Source organism: Pseudonaja textilis, chromosome 7 (assembly GCF_049901715.1).
Source record: "Pseudonaja textilis isolate UNSWEBS1 chromosome 7, rPseTex1.2, whole genome shotgun sequence".
NCBI classification, from domain to species: domain Eukaryota; kingdom Metazoa; phylum Chordata; class Lepidosauria; order Squamata; family Elapidae; genus Pseudonaja; species Pseudonaja textilis.
The window spans coordinates 23969476-23986871 of NC_141996.1; the positions used below are offsets into that span (position 1 = coordinate 23969476).

General features: G+C 35.0%; 1 protein-coding gene across 1 annotated transcript in view; it reads left to right on the forward strand.

Moving 5' to 3' along the window:
* Positions 1–17396, forward strand: part of NBEA (neurobeachin) — a 166210-nt gene that overhangs the window by 57042 nt on the left and 91772 nt on the right. Inside the window, exons 17-23 of the mRNA XM_087937881.1 lie at positions 43–135; positions 1052–1160; positions 2101–2182; positions 3922–4045; positions 4821–5013; positions 5219–6235; positions 14797–15014. Coding sequence (XP_087794007.1) covers positions 43–135; positions 1052–1160; positions 2101–2182; positions 3922–4045; positions 4821–5013; positions 5219–6235; positions 14797–15014 — 1836 coding nt within the window. The remainder of the gene's footprint in view (positions 1–42; positions 136–1051; positions 1161–2100; positions 2183–3921; positions 4046–4820; positions 5014–5218; positions 6236–14796; positions 15015–17396) is intronic.

Consider the following 17396-nt stretch of genomic DNA (forward strand, 5'->3'; position numbering starts at 1 on the left):
TAAGGAGTTTTGCTTACACTGTCTTATATTTCTTCCCTTCAGGGTAATCTATAAATTATTGGCTTCAAAAAGTGAAAGTATTTGGGTTCAGGCTCTAAAAGTGCTAGGATACTTTCTCAAACATCTGGGCCATAAGTAAGTAATGTGTTCCAGTTCCTAATATGATGTTTCAAACCTTCTTACTTGTTTAGTTACATAATTGCCTTTTTATTTTTTCCTTTTTTCTTATTAAAAAGAAAGCAGAAAACTGGAGTTAAATTTGTTCATACTCTGAGTTATCCATTGAAAATTAATTTGTCCCATTGCTTTCAATGAGCATTATTAAACTATACCTAGGTTTTTCTCCAGACTAGAATATTTATTTCTTTTTAGTTAGTAATTTGTTACTTAGTTAGGTTAACGGGGTAGAGCACAGGTGTCAAATTCGCCACGTCACTTTGATGTCACGTGACATATCATGTTTTCCCTTCATGGAGCTGGAGTGGGCGTGGCCGGCATATGACGCATCTGGCCTGCAGGCCACCAGTTTGATACCCCTGGGGTAAAGACAAGATCCTCATCCCCACGTTGCCCATCCTTTTATTTTTTTATATTTCTACTTAATTTTCTTAATTGTTTTGTATTATCTTTTCAAAACCTTTTTATTAAATTGTAAACCACCAGGAGTCTCTGTATCAGTGAGAAAGGTTAAAAGGTTAATTAATAAAAACTGAATTGATTGATTATTTAATGAGACCTATTTATTTTATTTATTTTCTAAAGATGTGATAACAATTTTTTGATTCAAAATATTTCAATAGCTCTGATTTAATAGAGTATGTACTAAAATTGTGTAGAGAAATAGTCAGATTCTTAAATAATTTGTCTACGTAGTTATGAAAAAACAGATATTTCATTTCAGTATATATATTAAAAATATATACATAAAATATACTGTATTATGTGTAATTGGAATCTCACAAGATTGAAAGATTCTTCATAATATTAATTGTTATCTTTTGTCATTGAAATTTGTTTAAATTTTCATACATTCCATACTTTTGTACTTCAGGCGAAAAGTTGAAATCATGCATACACATAGTCTGTTTACTCTTCTTGGAGAGAGGTTGATGTTACATACCAATACTTTGACGATTACAACTTACAACACACTGTATGAGGTATATTATATTAATCTTTTTATTGAAATACCTTTTGTGAAAATATTATTTTAAAATGTTTTTTCATTAATTAGTAGATTCAATCTGTTAGATAATCACCATAAAAATATTTGTTTATTTCTATTAATCATTAATTTACATTAATATTACATTGTGGCATGAATAAAACCTTTTCTCTATGGTTATTTTCTATGTGTAACATTTTTAAAGTAACAGACTGTTCCTTATCTATTTATTATTCTGTGATTTTGTTTTATAAATATAATGACTAGCATGCTATTTGAAGGTTTCGATCCTGAAAGTAGCAACGTAGGTATCTCGGTTTTGGAGCCATTCTGAGTATTGTGGAAGTGGACCAACCTTAGAATTGGCTAGTTTGAATCAGTTCTGGCACATTTGAAACAGCTTATTCTGAGCTTATCCTGGCCCAATTCAGATCATTTCTAGAACACTCAGAATGGTTTTTCCAAGGCCAAAACAGAAGGGTTGCACTACTTCTTTCTTAAGTTCATAATAGCAGCTGATGCTAGAACAATTCAGTTTGTACCTGCTAAATGGGTATAAGTATTTGAAATATGGTTATGTTTTAGAATCTATTTTAAAATGTATGTCCTGAGAGAATATTTTTTTGTATGGCTAACAAAAATGGGGCATAATTTGGAATAATAATCAAAAGTTAAGAATTGCATGAGTTGGGAGGAAAATATGTTAAAATACCTATTTATGCAATTTATATATGCATGCATCGTTTACTGGGGAAACAAAATGGGACAAAAATAAGGACTAGAAATATAATTAATGGATTTAACCTTAATTTAAATATGACACAATGAATAAGACTATCAGTATATGACATGCGGTACTGAAGACAGTATCTATTTCAATAATTTCTGTTGGAAAACCCAAGAGTGGAGTGAATGGAATGATTTTTCTGTTATAGATCTTGACTGAACAAGTCTGCACACAAGTTGTTCATAAACCACATCCAGAACCAGATTCTACCGTGAAAATTCAAAATCCAAGTAAGAATTTATCTTTTTAATTTTGAGAGATGTTTGTAATAAATTTCAATTTTTTTACTGCTCAAGTGAATATCACAGTACTGGCAATTCACAGGTTCTATCATACTACAAAGTATTTTTTTTTTGTCCAGAATTGCTGTTGATAAAATGTAAGATGGACACTATTCTGTATTGGTAATCATGGGTGGAGAGAGGGCAAGGGGGAGCAGAAAGAAGAAGAGTGTCACAAAGAAAGCCCTGCTTCTTTGCTATGTGTGTTGTGACATTACAACAGAGGTGGTATTCAGCAGGTTCTGACCAGTTCTGGAGAACTGGTAGCAGAAATTTTGAGTAGTTCAGAAACTGGCAAATATCGCCTCTGACTGGAAATTTTACAGTATCCTTCCCCTGCCACGCTCACCAAGCCACACCCACAGAACTAATAGTAAAAAAAATTGAATCCCACCACTGCATTACAACCTATATACAAAAGAAGCAGAGCTACCATAACACTGTTTTTCTTATTTTGGCGAAAGCAGGAAGCTTGTATATTGTAGATGTGCACTTTTAGCTGAGGATTTCTCTTTTGTTTGATTTGTTTTTTGTATCTCTTCACCTCATGTAAACTTTTTCAAGAGGTTTGAGAACTTTGAACTATGATTGATATAAGTCAAAGTAAAGAAGGTTCTGGAGGTTATATGGATCTGGAAGGACCAGTCAATCCAAACAAGATGGAGTGGCTTTGAGTGTTTTGTCCATCTGGGAACACAGTTCTTCCATCTTTGGTACTGGATGGGGAAGCACTTCCGCACTGTGCAGTGTGGGGATCCACTTGGGTTCACATAATCTGCTTGAAGAACAGGTAGCAGCATTGCTAGGAGAGTTTGTGTGCCATTTGTGCCCATTCCTAGACCAGGGAGGCTTTGCTTACAGTAAACTCATGCTCTTGTTACCAATTGTTAGGATCACCGCAACATGCTCCACATGAGGCTGCCCTTGAAGAACTTTCAGAAAGATTAATTGGTGCAAAAACAGCTGCATGGGTAGTTTATGATGCTAGTTATATGTCACATGTAACACCATAACTAAGGGAGCTGCATTGGTTGCCATGTGTTTCCAAGTGCAATTCAAGATGTTGGTTGTCATATTGAAAACCCTACATAGCTTTGGACCAGGTTACCCAAGAGACCATCTTCTCCTAATAGTTTCTCTCCATCTAGTTTGGTCTAGCTGATTGGGGATGCTACGGGTCCCATCAGCCAAGAGATGTTGGATGGAGAGCAGGAAGTTGCCTTCTTGGCAGTATTCCCTTCCCTTTGGAACATTCTTTGTAGCTCAGGATGGCCTGACCCTATTAGCCTTTCACAAGCCTTTAACCATTTACTATTTAAAGATTGGCTACGTGCCCAAGCCTGAGGTCCTGAATGTATTAGGGGGCCCTATTACCTGGTTGCACTGTTAATTTTTGTGTATTTATTATAATTTTTTTCAGTTGCCTATATGCATAATTTATAACCATTTCTGTGCTTTTCTGATTTTAATTATTGTGATATTGTTTGTTGCCTAGTCAATTGGAAATAAAATAATTACCGGTATACTTGATATACTTTAACTTTTTCTACTCTGTTCCTTTAAAGAAGGTCTGTTTTTTTAATAATTTAAAAATCACTGTTAATACAATTACAATAGATAACGCCATGTTTGTAGTGTTTCAGTGATTAAAATAAATATAAGCACATTATATATTTGCTCTTTTAAAGTGATCCTGAAAGTGGTGGCCACATTATTAAAGAATTCTGCACCAAGTGCAGAACTCATGGAGGTTCGGCGTTTATTTTTATCAGATATGATCAAGCTTTTCAGTAATAGCCGTGAAAATAGAAGGTATGTAAAGAATTATCTCATTCAGTTATGTAGTTGTTCTTATGCAAACACTATGAAATAAGGAAAGGTTTTGGATGATTATCCTTACATGTTCGTTTACATTGGGAGGGGAATAATTTTCATCTTTTTGTTTCTGTTTTTCATCATAAGGTAAAGTAGTCAGGGGTCCCCTTCCCAAGGCTGCCTGGGGCCCAACATACATGATATTTATGAGTAGTGTTTTTGATGCCAGTGCCTACAGCTACCTTCCTAACCTTTGCATCATCTGGATGTGTTTGATTTGGAATACTCATAAAATATATATTTTTGATCTACCATTTCATAGATATCACTTCTAAGTATGTTATTATATGCCCATATTGCCCATTTGGGCACAGATTTTTACTAAATAGTCCTTCCTCACACTTTTTTATTTATTCCTGAATAATTTTTCTTAATGTAACTTTCTGTTTTCTTGATGTGAAAAACAAAGTCAAAAATAGATAGCCTACATAATTGCTGTTAAGTTAAATGATGTTTCTTTTCTAGTATTCTGAATCCTGATCCCATTACTGGAGGTTATAATTTTAACACTTACAATTTTAAACATTGTTTTCTTCTATTTGTGAAGGTGTAATGAATGTATATTGTTTACTTATTATTACAAATCAGGTTTATTTTCACAAACCATTTTTTTAAATTAACATTTAGTATGGAAGCCTCTGTTTTTCTTATCTGTATGTATATTTAAAAAGTTCAAGTGCCATGGAATCTCAGTGTAACTATTTTATTTTAGGTGCTTACTTCAGTGTTCAGTATGGCAAGATTGGATGTTTTCTTTGGGATATATTAATCCTAAGAACTCTGAAGAACAAAAAATTACTGAGATGGTGTATAACATCTTTCGTATTCTTTTATATCATGCAATAAAATACGAATGGGGAGGATGGAGGGTCTGGGTTGATACACTTTCCATAGCCCATTCAAAGGTAAGAATCCCATATTTGGTTAATATTATGTTATAGATAAATTGTAGTACCATCTTGTGGTCACCATGCAAAATGGCATGTTATAATTGTTTCTGAATTATTATTTTTTTCAATTACATTATTAATTTGGTTAAATTACTGTTTTGCTTTTTTCTGACATTGAATTAGCATTACTTTTTTTCCTGACTTTATAATTTGCATTAAGGTTACCTATGAAGCTCACAAGGAGTACCTAGCAAAAATGTATGAGGAATACCAAAGACAGGAAGAGGAGAATATCAAGAAGGGGAAAAAAGGGAATGTGAGTACTATCTCAGGCCTTTCATCTCAGACAACTGGAGCAAAAGGTGCAATGGAGATTCGTGAAATTGAAGATCTTTCGCAAAGCCAAAGTCCAGAAAGTGAAACAGACTACCCAGTCAGCACAGATTCCAGAGATTTACTCATTGCAACAAAAGTATGTGATGATGTGCTTGGAAATGCAGATAGACCTGGGAGTGGTGTACATGTAGAGGTTCACGATCTGTTAGTTGATATAAAAGCAGAAAAGGTGGAAGCCACAGAAGTAAAGTTGGATGATATGGATCTGTCACCAGAGACTTTGGTAACCAGAGAAAATGGAACCCTTGTGGAAGTAGAATCTTTATTAGACAATGTATATAGTGCTGCAGTTGAAAAACTTCAGAACAATGTTCATGGGAGTGTTGGCATAATTAAGAAAAGTGAAGAGAAGGACAACGGTCCCTTAATTACACTTGCTGATGATAAAGATGAACCTCCTCATAACAGCACCTCATTTCTCTTTGATAAAATATCTAGTCAAGAAGAGAAGCTGCTCCCTGAATTGTCTAGCAATCACATTACTATTGCCAATATTCAAGAGACTCAAATTCATCTTGGTGTGAATAATGACCTTGGGCTTCTTTCTCATATGTCTAGTAGTACTGATATAGCATGTAGTTCAAGCATAATAGAAGACAAGGAATTTAAAATTCATACTTCTGTTGATGCAATTGATTCACTATCTGAAAGAGACTTGGCTTCATCCTCTAAAGGATTAGAATATACTGAAATGGCAGCTACAACTCTTGAAACTGAGTCTTCTGGGAAAACTGTATCAAATGTAGATGGAGGGAGTATCATATCAGATACCGAAAGATCTGATGATGGAAAAGAAGTAGGGAAGGAAATAAGAAAAATACAGACAACGACCACAACCCAAGTAAGTTTTTTAATACATAAATATATAAAATGTACTATATTATTAAACAAATATAATAATACTTTTTTGATTAGCCATTAGGCCAGACCAGAATACAAATATAAAATACAGAATAATAATAAGACCATATGGTAAAAAAGTACAGTAAAAGATATGAGTAAAAGAAAATGCAAATCATAGTTGTATATCACCCCTATAATTTATCCCAATCAAATCCAACACACAGTATTGTTTTGTTCAAATAAAGGGCCATATATATATAATTTTGGGATTCTGACTATACATGAATATACTGTACATTAAAACAACATAATATAAGGATGGCAATCTTTATATTCATTAGATGACAAATTCATCTAATGTATGGTCTATGACAATGATCTCTCTCTTTATATAATTGACACGTAGGTAACACATGTGTTATATCCTCTATCTCTGGGGCAGTGGATACATCCTACAATACCTACATTTGTATATGTAGCAAATCTTATCAATTTGTAATTACTAAAATATTTTATTGATATTGATATATAAGATGAGCATCTGTGATTTTTCATTGACACTTCATTTACACGAAGATTTTCCCTGTTCAGCCCTCTGTTTTAACTGAAGACCATTTTTATGTTAGGTTTCTTTGGGATCTTAATTTTGCCTTGAGTGTAGAGAATTTAGTGATGCTGTTCTACTTGGCTGGAATGTTCCCATATACAGTTTATTGATTCAAAATTTCTCCCTTTTTCTTGATGTTTAAGGGCATCCATAGCATTTCATCTTCAATCTTCTCTCCAGAACAAAACCCTATGAGCTAGAGTGGGCATAAAGTAATTCAATGGAAATTTTATGGCTGAGGGTGGATTTCAGTCTGGAATTTTGTAATCCTAATTCTTGTTTTTTATCACAACATACTATCTTCTCACACTTCTTGGATCTTTGGAGACTGGTATGAAGATGTAATTGATAGAGTGCAATTTAAATAATGGGGTAGAAATCTGTGGCCAATGAGTCAACACTGTTTTCCGGTAACAGATGCATGAGATCATTAATGGTTGTCCAAGCAGAATTGCCCACAATGGGTCCTGCAGATTAAAAAAAGGGACCCAATGTTAGTTTGTTTCCAGTTTCTATTCAATGAGTCAAAACCACTAATTTAAAGTCCCAGAATTTTGCACATGCAATAGAGATTTATTTGGTAGTTTTTTGTATTGATTTCTGTCATACTTTTTACATGGATAGATTATCTGCCATCAATTTGTGTCTACTCTTAGTGACCACAGAAGTACATCTTTTCCAAGGCAATCTGTCCTTAATCTCGTCCTTCAGATCTTCCAACAGTGCAACTGTTAATCATGATAATTCAGCCCATCCACCTGGTTGTTAGTTGTTGTCTTTCTTCTCGTTCCTTCTAACTTTTCAAGAATGCTAGGCTTCTCACAAGAGAGCAAAGTCTCTGCATAATGTGTTCAAAATATGCTCACATTTGACTGTGGTCAAATTGCCATATTTGTGCCTCAAGTGAAAATTTTGAATATGTTCTGATCTACTTCCATCATGGCATCCTAAATCCTGACATCCAATCCTAAAAGGCAGAAGCGACCCACCATTTCAATATTTCTTTATCAATTCTAAGGTTAATTTTGTATTTATTGTCATTAATTTATCTATATTTACTTTTTGTTCTTTTTTATCCCAGTAGCTCTTTGACTTTCATTACTAGAGCCTGCAGATGATTTTACTTTTTCAGCTAATAGAGTAATGTTCTTGGTATAATGCTGTTTATTGAGATTTCTCATTCCCATTTTATTAAAAATAATGTATTGTAAACAATCTACCATTCATAAATCTGATGATCTGTAGATAGTTTAATGCTGTAGTTTAATGCTTCAGCAGAGAAAGTATGATATATACTTTCCTACAAAAATATCATCCTGTGATTCAATAGCCTTTAAAAGGCTAATGTGGTGACTAAAATGAACTTTGATCAGAAAAATGTGACATGAGCTATTAATATCAATACCAATGTTATTATTGATTCCCCTCTACATTAAGTGAAGTGGTTATTTGACTTCTGTAAACACTGGAAGCTAAAGATCTGTTGAATGCAAAAAAAAAAAAAGGGGGGGGGGCAATTTGTATAATGGTTAAAGAGGTGTCCTAGAAACTCTGATTTCTAGTCCCAGCTCAAATCCCAGCTTAAATCAACATAAAAAAGATCAGATTTATCTGTCTTGCTACGCCCCATAAATAATTCCCTTTGCTGGCATTTTAATATGGTAGACCCTGTGATTTTAAGGACAAAGAGATTAATACTGAAGAATGGAGTTTGGCTAAACTGAACTTTAATTTGACCTTTCAGATTTAAACAAACAGCTCATTGTTTGGCAATTCAGAAGGATCACTAACTTTCTGAGGAAGAAGGGGCACAGCATGATTAATATTTGTTTGTTGTGAAAATCCCCACTTTAAACAATCATAGTGGAAATAAATACAACAAAGCATCTTTTATTGACACGTGCAGCTTCACTGTTCACTGGGATTTTGGCCCCCAGAATGAAAAAGACCCCTGAACTAATCAAGGTTAAGATTACATGCCCACAGAAATATTATATCGGAATGATAAATAAAGCTATGCAAATTCTATCTTTATAGCTTTAAATGTAACATTTTTAATACTTTGGGATGCTATGGTCTGATCCCTTTAAATTCTACATTTCTACAAAGGCACCAAATCCTCCCTTTTACTTATACTACTTCTCTCAAACATAAATATACTGTTTATATTTCCATCCCTTTCAGGGACATCAGGATGATTCAGTTTTTCTGCTTTAATACATATTCCAGAATAATAAGTAAAGGGTACAATATTGTTTGTTCCCCACAATTTAGATACTTTATTTGTATGCTATTTCTGAAGGCTCTGTTAAATTGCCCAACAGTTGAACTGATTTTAAAGTAGTTTCTGTCCTGATAGTGATAATTTCTCACTCATTGCAAGATTTACTTTTAACACTACAGTATATAGTAAGAACCATGTATGTAGAAGAGTGGAGGAGTCTGCCCATGCTCAGAACTCTCCAATAAAATGGAGCAATTGTGAGTAGTCTGATAATTCTTTAATATACCCCCAAATATCCCACTTTGTGATTCTAAGTATGTACTACCTCATTTACTCCTACATGTAGGAACTCTTAATGTCCAGTGTCACTTCTAGTCAAAAATTTACCACTAAGTTCTCCAACTCTTTCATTTGGGTCAAAGCTTAATTAATGCATGTACGGTAGAAACTCTAGATGTAATTCTCAGAATATATTGTACATTCTGAGCTAAAAAAAAACAAAACCTAACTATGAGTATACTAAAAATAAAGGAACCAATATTGATGTGGATATGATCAACTATGGATGAATTTGAAGTGATCAATATGGATGAAAAGTCCACTGTTTTCTAGTGCCTTGTTGACATTTCAGCTCCAAAATCTGGGATTGGAGTTTAATCCCTCCAGAGAAATAGATCATATTTTTAGGGATACTGTGCGTTGCAGCTAGAGAATTGCATATGACAGCAGTAGTTTTGGATTCTTTCTCTGACTGATCTCCCGTCTCTAGCTTAGACACTATCAAATTTACTGCACTAATGAAATAAATACTGGGATGGACTCTATCCTTATAGAATTCTAAAATAAAGTCCTGAGTGATTATTGCCAGTGTTGGGCATGTTGATCAGCCTTTATAGATTTCTAAACAGTGGGGTCTTTTTAAAACAAACATTTTTTAAAAAAGACAACTCAGCTAATTTGCAATTAATTATCTTAAATTTATATAAATTTTAAGGGCCAGATTGAGGGCAGTTCATTCTGGAAAAAAAGTTTTCTCTTCGTGGCACTAAAAAGCTGACACCAGCTTAATGGCATATAAACAGTCATTCTTGAATCTTTATGTGAAACTGCAGATTGGATGATCCAAGAGAAAGTGCTAGTTGAGTATCAAGTTGGCTTTAGACTTGAGTAATCAAGATTTGATCAATGTATTATTGTATAATTTGACCTTAAATTTCTCTAACATAAAATTATCTAACAGGAATTCTGTAGTGCCATCTACACTGATCTGATAGAAACTTTTGATTTAATCCTCTGAAAAAGGACTTAAAAAAAAATTTTTTTTTACCTTTATTATTTTTATAAATAACTCAAAGCAGCCAGCAAACCTAATACTCTTTCCTCCTCTGTTGTTCTTCCAAAGACAACCTTGTGAGATGAGTTTGGCTGAGTGACAGTAACTGTCACAAAGTCACCTAACCATCTTTTATGCCTAAGGCTGAGTTGTCATAATGCTGCCTAAGGACTACTTTAATTTTTCATCCTGTCTTTATTATTTTTTATTAAAAATCTCAGGGTGGCAAACTTACCTAATCCTTCTTTCTCCTCCTGTTTTCCTAAATAAAATCCATGTGAGGTGAGTTGGGCTGAAAGACTGTGACTGGCCCAGAGTCACCAAGCTGCCTTTCATGTCTAAGCAGGACTAGAATTCACAGTTTTGGTTTTTAATCTGATGTTAGAATTCATATTCTAGGACAGTTTAGAAGTTGCTTTATCACTATAAATCTCTTGGTTTAAATCTGATACCTTAACCACTAGACCAGTGGTTCTTTACATTTTCTTCATCACAGACCCCCATGGAGCTAGTTGGAACCCTGAGACCTCCCTTTGTTTTTTAAAGTAATTTTAAAAGCCTACTTTTAAATTCTAGATTTTCTATTTTTTTAATTTTTATATACTGTCCTTATATTTTAACATTTTATTATACACCAACCAGCATTCCTCCATGAGGAGATGAGCACTTCAAAAATGTGAAAAACAAACCAACGAATATTTCTTCAGAGAGAGGTTGGAATTGGCAGGTTGAATATATTTGTTTCAGGTCACAATCAGAAATAGAGAATCAATGCTGTTTTTCCTTAGACTGCCAACTCTTTACCATTGTTGACTCATATTTCCAAAGTAAGGTAGAAGGACTTCTATCAATCATATCTCTTAAAATATATATGTAGGAATTTTTCATTCTTCCTAACTTAATAGTTAAGCCTGGGTGCAATTTCTCTTATCTATCTACAAATATATATCTAGTAAAAAATGCTTACATTTCTGTTTTTACCAAGGCAGTTATCTATCTTAAAAAGCATTGGTTTTAGCTTAGAGCTAGTCAGAAATTCAAGCATATATTATGTTGGTACAAATACTTTGGGGAACTGAATAAATTAGGTGTTAAAAACTCATTGTATTTGGCAAAATGCAAATTTCTTTTCCACTGGAGCTGCCTGTCAGGGTCCCCCCTCCCCCAACAACTGCAGGTTTCCTACATGAAAATTAGATAAGTTAGGCTTTTATGTTTTGTTAAATTACTTCCAGTACTTGTAAAAATCTGATAACACAATATTAATTGTGGTTAGCAAGAAAAAACAGCAGCTTAAAAATATTTTCTTTTACCTTATTAATCATATCGGAAAATAAGGGTTTTTTAAAAACTCATTATTCCCTGTGAATGGTGATGGCGGGGTATCTAGAATTCCACTAAAGAAATGCTGTTGAAGAATGCTGTTGAAAATGTGAAATAGGTGGGATATTCAAATGACTGCAGATTTCCCTCCAGAGAGCTGGATACTTTTGAAGATTAATCTAAAGATCCATTGCTTGGATGGAGCTGTTTGCTTAATGAATATAATAGTTTTAAAATGCCTAAATAGAGGTGTTCTCCCTCCCCCCTTCTTCCCTGTCCAGTTTAATTTCTCCCCTCATGTCCCTCCAGTTTTGTTTTGCCTCCCCCCGCAACCTTTGTTCTTCAAACCCCAGGACGGTGTTACCCTAGAGATGGCTAGTGATAAAGATGAAAAAAATAAGAATGTTTGGCCATCCTTATCACTGTAAGGTAGAGGCTCAAATAAATGTTCAATCTGATGCTCTTTTCATTGTCCTCCAGCAGTCATGGAGTAAAGGGTGTCTCTTCTGCTGTTCCATTACCTGGAGTTTCTCTGTAAACAACAAATCCCGGACTCCAACATTCCTTATAAAAAAAGGATTATTTTCTTCCAGAATAATCTTTCTGGTTATCCCCCATATTTGAGAGAAACATAGTAAGAGGTTTTAAGTATATAATTATTGGTACTGAATTGAAATTTCTGAGTAAATTCATATTTTAACTATGCTGGACTTTTTATTTATAAGACTTAAAACTTAGATTTTAAATCAAAGACCATTGCAGCCTTGAAACTTTAGAGGAAAAAAAAAAGATTTAGCAGCTGCTTTGGCAGCTCACCCATTATATTTTATTTGTTCATGATTTAAGAAAAGAAAAAAAAAATCAATATCCAATTGCAGTTTAAAAATGAGAGGGAATAAAGAATACCTTTGATTTCCATGAAGCATTTTTACAAAATATGAGCAATTTTCATTTTACTATTGGCAGCAAAAATAGAGTACTAAATAATAATAAATAAATAATCTATGAGTTCAATAAATTTTTAATGCACGATAGCAAAGATCATTGCTGCATCTACAAGGCTATTTAAGTGATTTTAGTATTTGAATATGCATTCAGAATGTCAATTAGTAATCTAATAAACTTCATCTTTTGTCAAACCACATTGTGTAAAAATGAATAGCCAGAGATACAATTTTCTGGAGCTACTTGCCAGAGTTGATAGTTTTGTATTTAAAAGGAAATTGAAAAAAAAATCACTAAAGGAGGTAGCAAAAGCCTGATTTTAAAAAGCATCATTATAAAATGCCAATAAGAAAAAGGCAAACATGTCTTATGCCACCCAGTGGAAAATGATTTGTACTGGAAACATTTCTAGCTTCAATAGATTTATAAATAACTTTAATTTCCTTGAGATGTAAAAGTACAGCTAAAATATTCAAGTTGATCATGTATAATCTCATGAAGAGATTTAGTATATAGAAATGTGTACAACTGAGAATAAAAATGATGTTGTTTTACAGGGATGGACTTAATAATGGAGATAATGCTACATTGTTGCAACTTTTCAACTGTGAGGCTACTAGATACCAGCAGGTTTCACTCACCAAGCACTTATTCAGTGTTTTAGAATAGAATAGAATTCTTTATTGGCCAAGTGTGATTGGACACACAGGAAAATTGTCTTGGTGCAAATGCTTTTAGTGTACATAAAAGAAAAGATACATTCATCAAGAGTCAAGAATCATAAGGTACGACACTTAATGATAGTCATAGGGAACAATAAGCAATCAAATCATACTAGGAAACAGTCAATATAAATCGTAAGGATACAAGTGACAAAGTTACAGTCATACAGTCACAAGTGGGACGGGATGGGCGATAAGGAGTGACGAGCAGATTAATGGTAATAGTAGTGCAGACTTTGTAAATAGTTGGACAGTGTTGGGGGAATTATTTGTTTAGCAAAATGACGGCGTTTGGGAAAAAAACTGTCCTTGTATCTAGTTGTTCTGGTGTGCTTGTGCTTGTTCTGATCTTCTCATCACTCCTTATCACCCATCCCCTCTCACTTGTGACTGTATGACTGTAACTTTGTCACTTGAATCCTTACGATTTATATTGACTGTTTCCTAGTATGATTTGATTGCGTTTTGAGGGTAGGAGTTGAAACAGTTTATGTCCGGGATGTGAGGGGTCTGTAAATATTTTCACAGCCCTCTTTTTGACTTGTGCAGGATACAGGTCCTCGATGGAAGGCAGGTTGGTAGTAATTGTTTTTTTCTGCGGTCCTAATTACTCTCTGGAGTGTGTGTCTGTCTAGTTGGGTTGTAGAACCAAACCAGACAGTTATAGAGGTGCAGATGACAGATTCAATAACTCCTCTGACGTTTGATTTTACAATGGTGCTAAAAATAATAGTTATGACTACTCATTAAAGTTGTGACTATTGCAGCATCCTTGCACTGATATGTTTACAATTGCGGCACTTGAGAAATGATGCAAATGCATTTCTGACAGTTACAGCACCCCATAGTCATGTGACTGGCACTTGGTGGCTTCCCACAAGCAAAGCCAGCAGAGAAGTTAGAGGAAGTTGTAAATTGTGGTCACGTGACATCAGGCTTAATGACTTGCAGTTATTTGCTTAACAACTGTAGCCAGAACTGACATAAATTAGTTTGGTCACATGGCATCACACTTAATGACCACACCTCTTAGTGACAGAGTTGGTGGTCCCATTTGTTGCTTGGTAAGTGAAAACTACCTATAGTAGTTTAGTCTTGTATTTTGGTCATCAACAACAGAAGAGTCAGTTATTCTACTGGTGAAACAAAATAGGTATTTTTAGTTATATTGTTATTCATAACTCTTTTGTACTTTTTTTTCAAATGGAGTAGCATTAAAACATGCAAATGTAAACAATGTTACCTAACAAGACATGTGGAAGTAGGACAAAGTTTCCTTAAGACTTCCTAATTTTGTTGTATGTGCTTAATTAAATATCTCTGCCCTGTAACACTTGAATTGCACTTTGTGCCAGATTTTGCTTTGCATATTTTAAATGAAAACAAATATTTACTGCTTATGTAGGCTGTGCAAGGTCGTTCTATTACACAACAAGATAGAGACTTGCGTGTTGACTTGGGATTTCGAGGAATGCCAATGACAGAAGAACAGAGGCGACAATTCAGCCCAGGTCCACGAACAACAATGTTCCGTATTCCAGAATTTAAATGGTCCCCCATGCACCAAAGATTACTGACTGATCTACTATTTGCTTTAGAAACTGATGTGCATGTTTGGAGGAGGTAAGAGACCATTCATTTTCTAATAATGAGTGTGATAAAACACATACAGGTTTCTTTAATATCTTTATGGATTTCTTTTTAGCATTCTAAGTCTACTTGCTGAGATCTAGATACCAGTTGGGCAAAACTACATGATAAAAGTGAGGCAAAGTCTTACCTAGGGAACTATGATTTTTTTTTTGAAATTGTGGAACTTGACAAAATGGATAGGTTGTTCTGTGATAATAAGATTTGACATGGATGGGATTCAAATTTCTCAACAACCAGTTCTGTGGGTGTGGCCTAATTTGTGGGTGTGGCTTGGTGGTCATGTGACTGGGTGGTCATGGCTTGCTGACTGGGCATGGCTTGGTTACATGCCTGGCTGGGCATGGCTTATATGTAAATATTGTAAATATTTATGTAAATATTGAATTTTGTATAAAAAAGAGCAACTTTTACACAAAATCAGGCAAAGCAGACAGGTAGATTGAGTTGCTCACAGAATAACAGATTCACTCAGAGATCTACCTTTCTGCAATCTACTGCTTGAGTCTGCACTGAAGAATAGAAGCTTCAGTCCAAAGGAAGGTTCAGCTCTGCTCTCAGGCCACTTCTTCCCCCCCCTCAACCCCCTGAATACCACCCATGACTGGGCTTCTCAGGGAAACCTTCTGGGCGAAGGCAAAGCAGTACAATAGCGATTTAGTTTAGCTAGAAAGCAAAAAATCCAACAATTTCCTGCTTTCTAGCTAATCTAAATGTCCCAGCATACCTGATAGTTGGAACAGCTGATGGGGGGGAAAAAGGAAAAATAACAACTTTCCAAAATTAGACACAACAGAGGCAAATTGGATGGCTCACATGCCAGGTAAGGAGTGATGGGGCGGGGCGGGGCCAGCCAGTGGCGCAGTTTGCCAGTTCTCCGAACTGCACAGAATTGTAACAACTGGTTCTGTTACAGAATTGTAACAACCCGTCCGACCAGGTAGAATCCCACCCCTGCTTTGACACCTGTAGACTAGATTCATATCCAGTCTGGCTCATTTGGATGATGAGAACAGCTGGATTCTGCTGCATGGCTAATGCTAATTGCCTTAATAGAATATATGCTGCACACTTTCTTGAAAACCAGTCTCTCTATTCTGCTGCACGAGATTTCTGCCACACTCCAACCTTTTTTCTGAAGGGAGGATTGTGGGAAATAAGGATCCTAAAGAAATTGATTATCTAGATTCAGGCCCTATCATGAGATGGAAACAACATTGTATAGCAAATGAGTTCCATTGGAAGCCAATTAGGAGGAGTGTACCATTCAGTGCCATTGATCACAATATCCTGAGCAGCCAACAAGGGCAGAGGGAATATTTTGTAGTGGTTCCATTCCTACCTAATCAGGCAGTTCAGTTGGTTGCCATGGAATGAGGGTAGTTCCAGGTATTGCAGGACTTGATCCTCATGCTTTTAATACTTATGTGAACTGTATTGACTGAGGTGTTATCAACTGCATTCACTTGCATTTTGCCATCACAATCCTAACTAGAGATGCCATGAAAGTCTTGAATTGTTTTCTGGAAGCTATAAGTAGTTAGGGGTTCTATAGTATATCAACTGTACTGATTAATAGTAGGCTTCTGGATGCAATATAAGGTATTGGTTGTCATCTGTAAAGCCTTTAAGGACTTTCCCCCCAGGCTTTGAAGTGTATGTTGGTTTGTTGTTATAGTGTTTTCTGTTTCCATGCTGAGCATCTCTTTTTATGTTTTTGATTGTAGTTTGAATGTTTGTTTTCAATCTATGCATTGCTGAAAATGCATTTAGAGATTACACTGGTAAAGGAATTAAAGTACTTTTAAGGAAGGAAGGAACAAGCCTAAACAGTCCAGAGATTGAAGCATTTTGAGAATGAAACTCAAATCAAAATACCCCATCTTGATTTTGTTTAATATAAAATGGGAGAGAGAAGCTTGGCTTTCAAAATTCTGTCATATACTACAGCCATAAAGTTGAATTCCTGGAAATCCTTTTCTTGGTTTGGCCTACCTGAAAGGACTGATCTTGTAAGCCTCACAAATTTCTCAACATAGAGGCATCAAACCTTGCTTTTAGAACTTGAAGATGACAACAGATCCTTGGGCATCCCACTTTCTATAGAACGAGTTATCAAGACATTGTTCCAACCAACAGTAAGTGAAATCGCATCATGGACTTGCACCATGCAATGCACAGTGCCATGCTGCAACTAACATAGCAATTGTGTGTGTGGGGGGACTTGCTTCAACCAGAAAGCTGTCCTATAACCTGTGGCTTCATTTTCATGGAAATTAATGGAGAACAAATGGAAAATAAAGAGTTGCTCAGGATCAGTATCTGACTTTCAGAACTCAGTGTTAATTTTTATGG